The 15,804-nt window shown below is 33.0% G+C and overlaps 3 protein-coding genes across 8 annotated transcripts; 2 read left to right on the top strand and 1 right to left on the bottom strand.

Annotated features, from left to right (window-relative positions):
• Window positions 1-509: 509 nt before the first annotated feature.
• Window positions 510-2,366, bottom strand: LOC123215755 (PLASMODESMATA CALLOSE-BINDING PROTEIN 3-like). Its single transcript, XM_044635977.1, has 4 exons — window positions 2,134-2,366; window positions 1,650-1,892; window positions 1,513-1,549; window positions 510-937 (listed from the first exon to the last, which is right to left on the bottom strand). The coding sequence occupies exons 1-4, from the start codon at window positions 2,183-2,185 to the stop codon at window positions 679-681; spliced, it is 591 nt and encodes a 196-aa protein (XP_044491912.1). The 5' UTR covers window positions 2,186-2,366; the 3' UTR covers window positions 510-678.
• A 3,797-nt stretch (window positions 2,367-6,163) lies between these two features.
• On the top strand, window positions 6,164-11,440 carry LOC123217690 (pentatricopeptide repeat-containing protein At1g26460, mitochondrial-like). 3 transcript variants are annotated; one of them, XM_044638791.1, is made up of 7 exons: window positions 6,166-6,857; window positions 8,286-8,508; window positions 8,612-9,094; window positions 9,661-9,867; window positions 10,308-10,445; window positions 10,530-10,718; window positions 11,142-11,440. In XM_044638791.1, the coding sequence occupies exons 1-6, from the start codon at window positions 6,247-6,249 to the stop codon at window positions 10,713-10,715; spliced, it is 1,848 nt and encodes a 615-aa protein (XP_044494726.1). In that variant the 5' UTR covers window positions 6,166-6,246; the 3' UTR covers window positions 10,716-10,718; window positions 11,142-11,440. The 3 variants fall into 3 exon arrangements, with proteins under 3 accessions (XP_044494728.1, XP_044494727.1, XP_044494726.1); XM_044638792.1 differs by lacking the exon at window positions 11,142-11,440 and having other exon boundaries at window positions 6,165-6,857; window positions 10,530-10,902; XM_044638793.1 differs by lacking the exons at window positions 10,308-10,445; window positions 10,530-10,718; window positions 11,142-11,440 and adding an exon at window positions 10,141-10,301 and having other exon boundaries at window positions 6,164-6,857.
• An 869-nt stretch (window positions 11,441-12,309) lies between these two features.
• On the top strand, window positions 12,310-14,610 carry LOC123217464 (probable ATP-dependent RNA helicase ddx5). Of its 4 annotated transcripts, none has more exons than XM_044638505.1 (5): window positions 12,310-12,652; window positions 12,996-13,060; window positions 13,754-13,805; window positions 13,951-13,983; window positions 14,372-14,610. In XM_044638505.1, the coding sequence occupies exons 1-5, from the start codon at window positions 12,521-12,523 to the stop codon at window positions 14,456-14,458; spliced, it is 369 nt and encodes a 122-aa protein (XP_044494440.1). In that variant the 5' UTR covers window positions 12,310-12,520; the 3' UTR covers window positions 14,459-14,610. The 4 variants fall into 4 exon arrangements, with proteins under 4 accessions (XP_044494440.1, XP_044494439.1, XP_044494438.1 ...); XM_044638504.1 differs by having other exon boundaries at window positions 12,316-12,652; window positions 12,984-13,060; XM_044638503.1 differs by having other exon boundaries at window positions 12,317-12,652; window positions 12,996-13,056; window positions 13,914-13,983.
• Window positions 14,611-15,804: the final 1,194 nt, after the last annotated feature.

The following is a 15,804-nucleotide window of genomic DNA, read 5'->3' as shown; positions in this document are numbered from 1 at the left end:
CAGTTATCAAATCAAGTAAATTAAAATTTTAATTTTAATATATCATTAAAAAAAATTTAAATACACATTCTCTTATACATAAAATCTTTTTTTTTTGTCACCTAAATCACTCGATATGGTCCAATAAATGGTTCTTACTTTTACCTTTATTAGCTAGGTAAACATAGCCCCAAAGAAAAGCAAGTTAGTAAGAAAACGTATTCATAGACATGTACAACGCTTAACTGGGCTGAGATAAGTGGGTACCAATCCCATTAAACAAAATTAGAAAAAGAAAATCCTAGGGATTCACCTAAATAATAAAAGATCTACAGTCATTTATAAATATTTAAGGTTTGAATAATCTCAATATAATATGTTACAATAAAATTTATCTTTGATTTATCTTATTTGTAATTATAAGTCTAGGGGTCTGTGAGCCTTTTTACCAAAAGGGTTCGGGTTTCATTAAAACAAAGAAATAATAATAATAATAATAATAATAATAAATACTGCCTTCTACCTAGATATACAGAGAAGGAAAATTTTGAAAAGAAGAGATCAGGTTCTACCGCAAATAGCAGTCATATCACCCAAAAGGAATCAAATTCCCCAACTTTTTCACATAGGAAAAAACGAAACGACAAAAAGCTAGTGAAATTACATGCCTACCCATTCATTCGTGGCAAAATCTAGTACTCACATCAAGCCCCACAGCCCTGCTAGTGATGAAGCCACAGCCAAGGAGAAAAATAAGTAAGTGGTGACTGAAAGGCGAAGCCCGCCACTGGAGTCGGTGATGCTGCCAGTGCCGCTGCCTGTCGGGCCAAGCGTGCCTGTGGTGCCACCAAACACATTAGGAGTGCCTGTTGTAGTTGAAGGTGTGGTTGATGTTGTTGGTGTTGTCGTAGTGGTGGTCGGTGTGGTGCCTGTTCCGTTTCCGGTGCCGGTGGTGGTGCTGTAAAGATAAGAGCCAAACCCACCAACAGAATCAATAGTCAGACCCTAAAAAATTATACTACCGAGATGGAGATATGGAAATCAAACTATACAGTGAGAAGGAGACAAGGGACTAATGAAATGTCAAAATCATTGCATCTCAGCTGTCAACATGATGCAAGCCGTTGAATCCTATAGCATGCAGATTTTAGAAAGATAAGCATTTCTTATCATATCAAGATTTATCTCTGAAATTACTGACCAATTTCCCAGTTCAAATCTGCTATGTGGATCACAAAGAATTGGAAAAATACAACCTTAAAATGGTAAAGTTGTTATTTACCCAACAGAAAAGAAAACCCTTTAAGCAAAAAATATAATCATATTTGGAATCAGATTCTTGACACTGAAAGCTCATCAGTGGAGATTCATCAATCAAAAGAAATGGGCAGAAGAATAGGAGATCCACTGATCCAGCACAGTACAACTTAAAAAGTAATCAAAAGAAGAAGGTAGCCAAGCCACAAAACAAATTCATAGAGAGTGATAAATGATATTAAAATTACAGAAACAGGAAAAAAAATAAGAGCATACCTGGCCGTTGAAGGGAAAACACAGTTGGCTGCAACATCTGAAAATTACAAAAAGAAGGATGAAGAAGAAAAGTGAGAAGGAAGTAGAAGATAAAAGAGATAAGGGGATTGTTTTTTTTTTTTTGAGAAGGGACTTACTGGAAGGAGGGTTGGCACTAGTTGTGGCAGCGCCTGCAAAATCACAGCTGCCAGAAGCTTGACCCTTCTTCTGGAAATAGCTGTTAACAGCATAGTTGCAGTGGTCTTTCACAGTGTTGGGATTGTAACAAGCACCATTTTGGAGGATTGGACTGCAATCAGCTCCAGCTCCACAAGCATAATCTATTGCCTTCTGAATAGTTGAATCACCTACCCCATCTTTACATAAACAATATAGGGCACCTGAAAAAAAAAAAAAAGGCAAAAGCAAGTAAAGTTAACTTCAAAGAACAAAAATAACAAAAAAAGTAGGAATTTTGTCCGGATAATTAATTAAAAAACATCAAAAGAAAAGAAAGAGAAGCACAGTAGATCGAAGAGAGAAACATCGAGAAACCTCATATCAGATATCTCAAGATTGTTAAACAAAGGTGATGAGAGAGAAAAAAAAAAGACAGATTAAAGAGAAAATCAAGAAGCTTACTTGAATGGCCAGCCATGGCCAAGAAAAGCACTAAATACATTATAGCAGCCATGAATAATGCAAGATTATGGGGGAAAATATGTTGAAGTTGAAAAGAATGAAAGTAGAGTATGAGAGACAGAGAGAGAGAGAAAGGGCGAAAAAGTGAGAAGGGGAGAAGGAGATTTCTAGACAAGTGTAAGAGATTGACGGTGGGTGGTGATAGTGGTTTGTCGGTATCCGCTGGTACCTTTTTATCGTGTTTTTACACAATCTATTATTAATTTAGTAGCACAAGGCGATTATTGTTGAATTATTTTTCTTTAATGTTGTTTATTTATACCAGGGAAAGGCTGAGCAAACTAAAAAGCCTTGTATTTGACAGATTTTCTTTACTTTCTTTCAAACGGTCATAAACTCATGTGCAGGATCAGAACTTAAACCAGGGTGGGTTAAGTTCGGTTCAGACCTGGTTTAAAAAAAAAAAAAGATAAAAAAAATTCTTATTTTGATTGAAAACTTCTTTAAGAGAAGATTCAATCATATTAAATATATAAAATCTTAAACTTAATTTTAAAATATCGTTTATGATTAGATTTGAATTGAGTTAATCTCAAATTCGATTTGATTCACATAGAATTGGTTTGAGTTCAATCAAATTTGACTAAGGCCAGCTCGTTTCAGATTTAACTGAGTTAAGTTCGACTCATTTTTCTTTATCAAAATGATGTCGTTTTAATACATATTGATCAAAATGACATTATTTTAATACATATTGATCAAAACGATATCGTTTTATATCAAAAATTTTAATTAGAAAATATGACGAGTAGTTCAAACTCGAGCTCAAGCTCGACTAAGGCCGACTCGTTTCAAGCTCAATCGAGTCAAACTCAAACTAACTCGATCCAAATTCAACCCTAATATCGTCAAACAAAATTTAAACTCTTAATATCTTATGCTTTAAATCCTTTTTCTTTTTATTTAAACAATCTTTACAAAGCCGGAGTTGGTTTTGTTAAGGGAAAAGGGCCTACCATGAACGCTCTGTGTCCAATCTGAATGTGCTGTCAGTGTCACTATGCTTGTCCTTTCTTTTCTTTTTATTTTTAAGCTTTTCTTCCATTCGGAATATCAGAATCTTATCTCATTTTGGAGCTTCAGTATGAATAATCTTCCATGTTTTACAGGTTGGTATTCTATTACTGTTTATATTATTTTCCAATTCGGTTCTTCATCTCCATCAATTCTACTTCAAAGTTTTTGTTGCAGTGTACCAGCAGCCAGAAGCCGACCCTCTGCAGTTTGCAAAATTTGACTCCCAATCTCAACCCTTTACATGAGTTCACATCTCAATGAATTATAATCTTCATTGTACTTATGTACTCATCTTCTTGGTGAAAAAAAGAAGAAGAAGAACGAAAATACACCTAAATTCAATGAATACAACTATCCATCAAACATCTTATTGGGCCAGGAAGATTAGGTTGAAGAATTCTTGGGAAGTTTCTAGTCTATCTTTTTTTGGTTTTGACATTCTTTCTAAAACATTTTTCATAACTTCACCCATCTGGGTAATGCAAACTATGAGCCATAAATGCTTTAAAATCAGTATGGGATTTGACCAATACAATAATTGTTACACTACATATTTATGTCACAACAATAATTACCCATCACAAATTAAATATCCAGTAATTGAAGATTACAAAATTAGTTGTTACCCCCACCATATGAGAGCCTTTGCACATAATAAATCATAGACCAGCTTTTCATTAAATAGATTTGCATAGGAAGGGATGCCTATACTTTGAACAAACCTAACAGTAAAATCCTACTTCATATGCTTGAAATCTTCTGGCTGGTTGCCAGAAAACAATTTTGTTATGCATTGAGGAAATTTTTAGCAGCTGTTTGCATAAATCTTCTATTTCAGCTTATCAAGTTTTGACAAAAAGGGCAAAGTATGTTGTAATTAAAAGTCAATTCAGCTTGCTGATTCTGTATCATTTAACTTGAAATTGTTGGTTTATAATGGGGATGATTGAGACCTTTTATTAATGGCTGAATCCTGAATGCACAAAACATATGTCAACTTCATAAGGTTAATGTTTATATTCATGAAAACATAAGCCACTCGAGCCATTATCAATTACAAAGGAAGCACAAATAGTTATATTATAATTAACAACGTGTACTTACTTTGAGTTTATAAATGGGTATATATTTATGTGTGATATTATATAATCGAGTAATTTTGAATTAAAAATAAAATAATATTTAATCACGTGATAACACAAAAACCTATATGTACAGCCTACTAAAGGTTGTATGTATTTCAAATTTATTAATAATGTGAATTACCCATTAACCAAAAAGGAAAAATAGGTAAAGAAGAAACTTTTGAATAATTTTATAAAGTTGAAAAGGATAATCTAGGCCATAGGTGGGGAGAAGATTAAAGGCAGAGAAGTGGGGTGATATTATAATTAATAATAATCAAAGTAAGAAATCATCAATAATAAAAGATGAAACATAATATAATAATTATATAATACCCTTTCGTGAAATGTAAAAAGAGTGCTGCCGGCAAGAAGAATAGGTACAGCCTAAAACTGCGCACCCACAAAACAAAACAAAACAAAACAATAAGAAAGAGATAGGAAGCATTTGCAAGCAAATTCTGTGGTTCCTTTTAAGCTTCACTTTTTATCTGGGAGGGGCTTTCTAAAGTGTTTGATTGAGTTCTTGAAACTCCTAGAAGGACCACAAATCACAAAGCTAAAGAATAAAGATGCCTTCTCCTCGTACATCACTTTTATTTAAATTAGATTTTTTTTCTTAACATTGAACTAATTATATTTAATATTTAAAATTTCGAATCTAATAATTAATTTTATAATTATTATTCTAATTAGTTAAAAGTCTTATCTCAAGCCATTTGTCACTCAAACTGATTATCGAGAAAAGGTTTGAAAAATGTACCTCAACTCTTGGGATTGGAGAGCTAATAACCCTTTTATTCACTATACTATTTTGGGTATTTTTGGCATACTTTAATTTTATTAAAATAATCTTCTTGGTTTTTAGATCTTGCTTTTAGCCTAAAACCAGGTGTTTGGTCATTGGGTTTTTGTAATTTTGTATTTACAATACATTAAGGGTAAAAAACCATACTAAAACATTGTCAAATTTTGGCTGTAAGATAAGTTGGACAAACATAGATTAATGTGGATATCGATAGTATAACATTGAAGGGCAAATTTTTGGGTATTATTAAAAGACTCACTCTTGATAATTCATTAAAGTTATTGCATTTTGTCTTTAAGTTGGTGACAAGTAGCGCAAGGGCGGTGGCTTCATATAGGAAGAAAGGGCACATGTTTTGCCTACCATAACCATAAGAATTAATCCCACTAATCCACAATTTAGCACGTGTTTAGGTGTTCCAAAAGCCTCCTTGCTTAACCGCAAAGTTGTAAGGGCCTTTTCTTCAGTTGTCACGTGTTGTCTTTAGTTCAAGTATAAATAATTAGAATGATCTAATTAAAAGGGATGTATACAAAATCGACTAACTTATTAAAAATTTTATGAATACATCAAATATATTAAATTTGGACAAAACCACTTAGATAAAAACAAGTTTTAGAATCATTTTCAATTTTTAAAAATATGTATAATAAACTTACATACCTAAAAGAAAAAGTGATTTTATGTATTTTATAAATACTACTTTGGATAACGATCATACATCTAAAATGTGATATTTATTACACAACATTACTCTTATTTTAATTAAAAGAAAATTGAAAATTTTTGAATGAAAATTTAATTTAAGAATAATATTATATACATAAATAAATAACGAGATATTTATTGTTTAGCATATGGGCAAGGGTGAGCCATTGAACGCTCGAAAGTAATTGTAAAAGCTGGAGTCCATGACCCGAAACTAAGGGCAGAGGCCCATTTACTTCTATACTCAGAGCTCCGTTTTCTCATAATTTCTAAAGTGCCACTCACGTCATGAGTTGATTGATAAATCTTTATTCTTAACTTTAAAAAAAAAAAAACATCAACACAAAAACCCTAAATAAACTCTTCACTGCAGTTCACTTAACTTCATTTGGATCAATGGCATCTCCAATGTTGATTTTCACGCGAACCAAAACCCTTCTTCCTAAAACGCTAAACCCAATTCTCAATCTTAAATCTATCTCCATTTCTACCTTCACTTTCCTTTCCCAAGAAACCCAACTCGCTGAGTCCAATCAAACATCTCCTCTCCCGCCAAACCCTGCCACTGGTAGCCCACTTTACAACGAAAACTGGCGTAAACCGGCTACCACCTCCGCCTTCCTGACTCAGTCCTTGATCCCTCTAGGTCTCCAGAACACGTCCGCCCCTCGCATTCAGGCATTATCACAACCACTAGATGTGCAGGCTTTAATGAATGTTTTTGCTGACTGGATGACAAGTCAAAGATGGTCAGATATGAAGCAGATGTTTGAGTTTTGGATTCGGAGTTTAGACAGAAATGGGAAGCCGAATAAGCCTGATGTTAATCTCTATAATCATTATTTGAGGGCTAATTTAATGATGGGTGCTAGTGCTGCTGAGTTGCTTGATTTAGTGGCCCAGATGGAGAATTTTGCTATCCTGCCTATCACGGCGTCGTTTAATTTGGTCTTGAAAGCTATGCACCAGGCTAGAGAGACTGAGGCTGCTGAGAAGTTGCTCCAACGGTTAGCTTATGTTGTTTGTTTTACTGCGTTTTGATTGATAGGTTCGAATGTATACATTGCATTGTCTTTACTGGCTTGTATCCTCAGGCCCTAAGGAATTCTCCGGAACGGGTTTGATGTGACTAGTTATTTTATTTTTTCTAATCCATTGATAACATCAGTTTCCAAAGCAGCCGAAATGCAGGAGTGTATCTACTGATTTGATAGAGCAACAACGTATTAATCAAAATTGAATGCAAAAACTTTGCAGTTGCTAATCAAGATTCAAAGTTTTTCCATCAGTACATTGATGAGCACTTCACTTTGCTTATTCACAATTAGCAATACACTTAACCATGTAGACAACAATGCATATTCAACCACGTAGACAAGAATTATCCAAAATTCTTGGTACGTTGAGCTTTTATAGTGTTGACACTAAAAAAATTACAATTCAAAAAGCTTTATTAATAGATAGAGGAATAACATGTTGAAAATATGAACCAAATCAGATCTAACCACAATATTCTAGTTTGGTTAGGTTTGGTTGAGAGTTTGTTGAACCATTTTTTTTGTTTTAAATTGGTCTGAAAATATTTCTATACTAGATCAAATCAGATTGTGCACCCCCTATAAATAATAATGTAATAGTGAAAGTCTTTGACAAATGAAATCAAAACCATTATTATTTCAATTTCAAAAAGGGAATTTTATGTACAAATAATACCTTCTAGAATACCATTTTCCTGGATTTATGCATTTTATATGCATATTCATGTGATCAATCATTTGTAGTAGTTTTTGTTGGCATGTAAGGTGAAGATTATTTTAACTTGTGTGTGTGTGATAAGATTATTTACTGTAGTAGTAAGCTGAAACATAACATTGGGCGGGGAAAAAATAAACTACTTTGCTGTAGTAGGCTGAAACATGACGCAAGGCTGTGGGAAATCAATTACTTTGACAAGCAACTTTTAATAAATGAAAGAAAAAGGAACCCAGACAAATAAAAATCACTGGAGCCCTAGGATAGTGTGATGTAGTGATTGTGTTGATGCAAATCTGTTCTGCTAGTGTGTTCTTTCTGCCCTTCTCTTCTTTCAGGGTAAAATTAAGATCATAAAATGTAGGAAATAATGTAATTTCAAGCTTCAGAATGGCTTGTTATGCACATGAATTTTCTATGGGATTTTTATCTTTGTACGTATTATTTAATATATTTTGCGCCTCAACTCTGTGAATGGGATAGTTTTTAGTGTAAATAAGTGTGTTTTCTGGTTTGACTCTGACGTAAAAAATTGCCATTTCGCTGTGTGTTTACTTAACCGCTTTTGTCATTTATGGAAATTTTTTAGGTTTTCATGTCAGTGTTTGAATCAGTCTCCTACATGTAATATTCACATTTATGTTCAATTTTTGATGGATCAACTTTCATTCTATTGTAATCAGGATGCTGCAAACTGGGAAAGAATCTCTGCCTGATGATGAGTCATATGACTTAGTTATTGGCATGCTATTTTTAACAGGCCAAATTGATGCTGCTTTGAAATACTTAGATATGGCCTTGAAATCTGGTTATATGTTGTCTATGAAAGTGTTTACTGAATGTGTCCAAAGTTGTGTTAACGAGGGCAGGCTGGATGTACTGGTATCCATTATTGAGAAGTGCAAGGTAGATGACTGATTTCCTTGGTAATTAAATCATTCTGTGAAAGAAGGTTGCTCTTTCGTTAATATATATTTAAAAGTGACTCTATTCCTATGGGTGTTGTCAGACAATGGATCAAAACAAAGCACTCTGTCCAACCTGGATCATGTGTAATTATATTGCGGAAGTTGCAGTTCAAGAAGATAATAGCAGGTTAGCATTTTATGCCTTGGAGTTTATGGCCAAGTGGATAGCTCAGGGTGACAATGCAAGGCCCCCTGTTCTGCTTTCTGTAGATGAAGGATTGGTTGTGTTAGTGCTTGGAACTGCTGGAAGGACCTACAGTCAAACACTTTTGGATGCATCATGGGCTATCCTACGTCGCTCTTTGCGTCAAAAGAAGGCCCCCAACCCTGAGTCTTATCTTGTAAAAATATATGCTCATGCGTCACTGGGCGATCTTCAAAGGGCTTTTAGTACCTTGCATGATTTTGAGACAGCCTATGGAAATTCCAACAAATATGTAGAGGAAGAACTTTTCTCACCATTTACATCTTTAAATCCTTTGGTCATTGCCTGCTCCAAGAAGGGTTTTGAGACATTAGACTCGGTATTGTTTAAAATACTTTTAGATCTCAGATCAAATTGTTTATCACATGCCCATCTTATGATGAATAAACAATTAGTCAAGATTCATTTTAATCTAAATATTTCTGAGTCAAGATCAAAATATGGACCACATGCATCAAACTTTAATATTGTTATTATTATTTTACTTCTGTCTCGTTCTTGGTTATTTTATTTTTGTATGGTGTTTTGATCAATGGTTTTTTGTTCTTCAGAGCATCTAGTTTCACAGATGTTGAACATCATGTATTATTTTAATGATGAAAAATGTAGATATAGAATAAAATTTGCAGTTACCCTAGAAAAGAGATTGATGGTTGCTATTTCTTTTCCTGTTACTTTTATCCCTTGCATCTTGTAAAGAACTGTTATAGTAGTTCTCTTGAACTTTGAGATTGATTTATTTGTTGTAAATTAGTGGCTTGAATTAGATTTCTCTTGAAGAGAATATGCACTTCTGATTTTATTAGTGATGTAGTGGTAGTTGAATACTCATTCATTCATTGAATTGTCCCTGTTGCTAACTTTGCATTGTTAAAATTTTCCCAGGTGTATTTTCAACTTGAGCAATTGAGCAATGCAGATCCTCCTTATAAATCGGTTGCTGCTCTAAATTGTATAATTTTAGGTTGTGCTAATGTTTGGGATCTTGATCGTGCCTACCAAACTTTTGAGGCAATTGGTTCTTCTTTTGGGTTGACTCCAGATATTCATTCATACAATGCTTTAATGTATGCATTTGGAAAGCTCAAGAAGGTGCATATGCTTTGGGCCTTTTGTGCACTCTCAACTCCTAACTTTGACATTCACAAACATTACACGTGATCTCAAATGTGCATCCTCCAGTACAATTGCGTACACACTTATTGTGGATTTGTGGGAATGCATTGAGAAGCTAATTCCCCTCTCCTCTCCCTGGATATATTATATTTACATAAAATTTAAGTATTTTGTTTATGTTTTTATTTTAAAATTTTATTTCTACAGTCATGATAAAATTCTGAGGATGTTTAATTTTGGTTTGATCAGATGGCTTAATATCTCCTGAAAGCCCATATATATGCTCTTGTGGAAATTGGGCCAAATGCATTGTCATCTATTATTTTGCATTGCGTGCTCATGGAATTAATACATCAATTTCCAGTTTAATATGCTGAGTCTTGAAATGAAAGTTCATGCACTTTCTCCTGTGGCAGACCTTTGAAGCTTCAAGAGTGTTTGAGCACTTAGTAAGTTTGGGCGTTAAACCCAATGCAATGTCATATTCTTTGCTTGCTGATGCCCATCTAATCAACCGAGATCAGAAAGCTGCTCTCTCTGTAATTGATGACATGGTAAGCCAGTAGTATGTGTGTTTCCATGATTTTTATTAGGTTCTAAACTCTACAGAATTAATGTTATGTATATCTGTTTGGCAGCTAACTGCTGGATTTTCACCCTCCAAAGAAACTCTAAAAAAGGTCAGAAGGCGATGCTTACGAGAAATGGACTATGAAACTGATGACAAGGTTGACGCCCTGGCTAAAAAGTTTGAGATACGTATGGGCTCAGAGAATCGTAGGAACACACTGTTTAATCTCCGGTACAGCACTGATTATGCCTGAAGAGTAAGTTCTGGTGCATGCTGAATAACTTACATGTCAAAGCTGGGTGGTTGTTGATCCTTGTTGCTTAGTAATTCCGTTTTAGCATACATTATTCAGTTGATTATAGTTCAGAATGTTCTGTTTAGACTATGCAAATTAAGAATTTTCATTTATCACCAATAAAACTTAGGTCTGGTCTTCAAATCTTCTTGGGGCGATCTACTTGAAATTTTTTTTAACCATAAGTTACCTGACTAATAAAGGTGTAGGGTCTTATATTAGTTTGCAATGTTCTGGTTAGAGAGACATTGTAATCCCTGGTGTTTGTCACCTTGATGCCAAAGTTCACTGCCATTTGCTGGTATTCATGTGCCTTTAGCGCTCTGGATATTTTAGTATCAGACATACTCAGGTTATACTTGAACGTTTATTTTTCTTTTGTAGGTTGGCTTTTTATTTCTAGTAGGCTTGAAAATCTCAATGAAGATGATGATGGTGATACGATTCAACAAGTTATGTTCTACAAATTTATTTTTTTGTGATACTTCATCTTTTTTTTTTTTAATTTGTAAATTATCTGATTGTTATCAATTTTGAGTCCTGGAACAAATTAATGCCAGGATCATAGCTTTCCAACAGCTATATTTATAATTTCACCTGTTCACTTCTCTATTCTTTTTGTGCTTTATGAGGAACATTTGCAAGGTGGTGAAATGCCAATCCAATATTCCAATGTTGACCAATAATTGTTGTACCATCCCAAAAATCAGAGATTTTTATGGCATATATGTTTTTTGTTTGGTTTTACTTTTAGATGTTTAGAGCATATATGATTGAATAAGTTAATGTTCTTTAGTTGGTCAGAGACTTTGTAAACGAAGAGGATAAAATGTGACTTAATGTTAAGTCCTTGAAAGCTGAAATTAGCAAGTATTTTTTGATGTAAAAATTGCCATATCATATTTGGACTGGTTTGATTTGAACCATTTTTCATGATTTACTAACATTTGCGACAGGCGAATTGGTCGGAATATGAAACAGTGAGACCTATAATAAACTTATAACTAGAGTTGAATTTAAACTGAATTTGTTCGAGTTTAAGTTTAAATTGAGTCTGAGCTTGAGTTTGAGTTTTAAGAATGTTCGACTTATAAAACTTATCAGTATGATGTTGTTTTAATATCAAGTTACACTTAAAGTTTGATTTCAATTCGAATTTGAGTTGAATTTAAACATGAGTCCAGCTCAAACAATTTTAAAGTGAGCTTGGTGAACTCGAGTTTGGTTTCATTGAAACAAGTCGAGTTCGAACTAGCTTAATTCGATTTGATTTAAATTTAGCTTTAGTTATATCTGTCTTATATCAGTAAAAAGAATTGACTTAGTTTAATATTAATAAATAACTTAAATCACACCTAAAAATAAAACTCATAGAACTATTGCCTCTGAAGATTGATCATTAAGTCTGATGGCTGAAAAAAATATAAAAAAAATTGAATTAAAATTGCAAATGCGCTTGTTTTCTTTTGTAGAAACAAGCAAGTACTTACATGGGGTTGGGCTGGGCTGGGCTGGGCTATGTTGAGGTCAACCCAAGCAGTAATAATGAGCTGGTCTAACTTCACAACCCAAAACATACAGAGTCTGTTTCGAAGTACACTCTCGCCGTCAAATCAAAAGTGAAACCCTAACCAAGAAATTGCTTGGTATTTTCCATTTCATTTCTCAATTCTCAGTATAATCGAAAACATCGGGGAAAATTTTACCTCAACAAAGAATCACAGTATTGTTTATTTTGAATAACAAAAGAACGCGGCTGCACAATGGGTATGGAGAAAGAGAAAGAGAAAGAAAAAGAGAAGGAAAAGGAAAAAGAGCAAGAAGAAGAACAAGAAGGCATGTCGGTTCACTCTCCTTGCAAAGCTCCTCCTTCCTCCGCTTCCTCTCTCCCCAAGGTCTTTCTCTCTCTATTTTGTTATTAATTAATTTTTTGATTAAACAAATTTTTGTCCTTGCATCTCACCTCCAAAGATTTTTTGCACATCTAACCACTTTTTCATCAAATACCTTTTTTAGCCCTACTTAGAAGGAGCAATGTTTAGCTATGTATCCTATGTTGGAATGTCTGATGTTTATTTGAGGGTGTTTTACTCCAATTGTGTAAAAAATGATTAGAAATGAAAATGATTTTTTTTTCCATAATTCCCTCTTTTGTTTTTTGTTCTTATTTCTTATATTATTGTGTTTAATTAATTGTCCTAATATGTTATTTTAATGAATAATTAGGAGCAATCACAGGTTGAATTGGAGCTTAGACTGTTGGAAGCTCTTGAAATTTACCCTCCAGTCAAGCTTCGAGGCAGGTTCACTTGAACAGGCATTTGTTTTTCATATGCGTTTCTCTTTTCTTAGTTTAGGTTTTGAGAGGAAATAGAAAAATGGACTTACTATAAAATTAAGATGCTAGATGGCAATAGCATTCGGTTTGTTTTGAATTCCAAGTGTTTTTGTGTTTGACATGCTGCTTAACTCATTGAAACTATATGGTTTAGTTTAGTAGGATTCTTTCAAAATCATTTCCTTCTCCATATAGCTAACGCTAAGTGGGAAAAAAAATTTGTACATGTGCCACCGGAATTTATTGTAAACACTAGAAAAAGGAAACTTCCAACTTGGTGGGCAAATGAATGCTTGTCTTTTCTTTAAGTGGAACATGTGATTTAATTACCTCCTTTGCAGCATTTTAAACTAATGAGATAACTTATAAGACTGCTTATTAACAACTACTAAGAACCTTATTTTATTGGGTTTGGTTGAAAATTCCAAGCCTTTATCTTCAATTACTTGAATCCATTACAGCAAGTTGTCTATTTTAAACTTGATAAGTAACAAATTGTAATGTGAGAGCCCATCATTTTTAAAAGGAAACTATGATCAGCATTAAAGAAAGTGGATTCTCAGGTTTTTAGACAATAAAGACAAACTTTTATTTGTGATCTTTAGTTATCTATCTGTTTGTTAAAGCATAACTTCCCCAAGAAATTTTCATCAAGCAGGTATGCATCGGCACTTTGTCCTCTATGGTCTGATGGAATTTCTGCAAAGAAGGTATTTATCTTCACATTTGTGTTTCCTTCTCAATTGCTAGGTTTTTGTACAAAGGTTCTAGTGAATCTTCATTTTCCCTTTTTACACTTTGGTAACTCATTATCCCAGATTTGACCGCCACTTTTCCCCTGATGAGGTTTTGCAGTTGATGGATCGATTCTACAACCTAGAAATGCTGGTATATTTATGTAACTTCTGTAATGTCTTTGCTTCGTTTCCTAGTACTGGAATAAAAATTATATACTGGAAAGACTGAACTCATTTCCATGTGCATTTTGAGAGATAATTTCAGTTTATAAGAAGATAGATCTTTTTGTTTCTTTAGTTGCCTTATAAAATTAGTTTTCACAATATCCATTCATTGAATTCTAAATGTTCAATTCCATATTTGTGAAAAATGGTTTCTTTATAATAAATAGTATAGGAAAAAGAAAGAAAAAAACGAAAGTTTTGGTATTAGTGTGTGCAGAGGCATTATTTTTATTAAGTCAGTTAAAGTCTTAGACATGTAAAGACGCTGATCATGTTTAATGTATGTATTCACTTACTTATATTTCTGTGTTCAGAAACCGGACGATGAAGAGATGGAAATTCTGAATCATGAGGAAGATTTTAACTTGCCCCAGAGCTATTTTGACAAGGAAGAAAAGTGACCCACGATTCTTGGTGTACATATTTGAGCTTTTAGTGCAGCCTAACTTCGCTTTTGGTTCTTGTCTTGCTCATGGATTTTGGTCAGTATTAAAGAATGTTGTATTGATCAAGGTCTGAGCTTTAGATGAGAGCAATATTGCTTCAGAATCCATGTGATTATCTTTGGTTGTTGCTCTTGCAGGCAGTCCTTATTATTGATTAAAAAAATTAGGGACATTAATTAAAATAAATCTGTTTTAAGGGTCTATAAAAATAATCAACAACTTCAACCTTGTACCAATTTAACTAACTTAATTTAATGCAAATTTGTACCGAAAACCTTAATATTAGGTGTTTTTACACATGGCTTTTTGTAAACAGTGTAAGTAAGCCTGTGAATGGCTTATTAAGCTTAGTAGTGGCCGGATTTCTTGGACTTTAGATTGTGATCATGTACATCTTGAACTTGTTTGAAGTAAATTATAGAACGATGGTTTTTTTTTTTTTCCTCGAACATCTGAAATAGTACTTGTAATTTGATGGATGCTAAAAATCAAAGTTGTAATCCAAGAAGAAACGAATCAATAATTCATTAAATAAGCTAAAGAAATTAAATGGAAATATTATATGTCACATTAAACCAAAACAAAATTACATAGAAAGAAAGATTACGGTAGGAAAAATATTATATTTCCCTAATTTGTGATTAAATTAAGTCAGTCTATGCAATGGAAGAGAAATCCAAAAGAGATTCAATTTATTATTAGGGGCAGTTTTGTCAAACCAAATATAATAATATAATTGCCAATTGGAGTTATAATCATAATAGTTAAATTGTGTGAGGAAAACTTAATTTTTTGTATTATATATACACTTTTAAAAAAATAAATTAATAAAAATTTATTAATACATCATTATTTTAAAAATTATAAAAAACATTTGGGAATTTAAAATTTTTTATATATATTTTGATTAAATTATTATTTTCTCAAAACAAATGTTGATAACCTATTTCACTTATATCATTTTTGATGCACTTTAAAATAAGAAATATTTTTCATATTTTATTTTATGATAGATAATATCTCATAATGTATCAATAACTATAATTATGATTATATTTTATAGTTGCTTAAACATTAAATTATTGATGCAGGAAGATAAGACAAATGTAAGCTGCGACATTTATAATTTTTAGTCTCTTGGTGGTCTCGAGAATTTCATACTACGACATATGGTAGCTTAAATCAAGTGATTCAAGTTTAAACATATTTAACATGTCAGACCAGGAGCGTCAAAAATCTTATCACTAATTTTGTCATTCATCTTGAAATTTATGGAGAAGACGAAAAGGAAAAAAAAAGAA

Source organism: Mangifera indica, chromosome 5 (assembly GCF_011075055.1).
Source record: "Mangifera indica cultivar Alphonso chromosome 5, CATAS_Mindica_2.1, whole genome shotgun sequence".
NCBI lineage: Eukaryota > Viridiplantae > Streptophyta > Magnoliopsida > Sapindales > Anacardiaceae > Mangifera > Mangifera indica.
The sequence above is the reverse complement of the archived record's forward strand: the minus strand, read 5'-3'. Positions and strand labels throughout refer to the sequence as shown.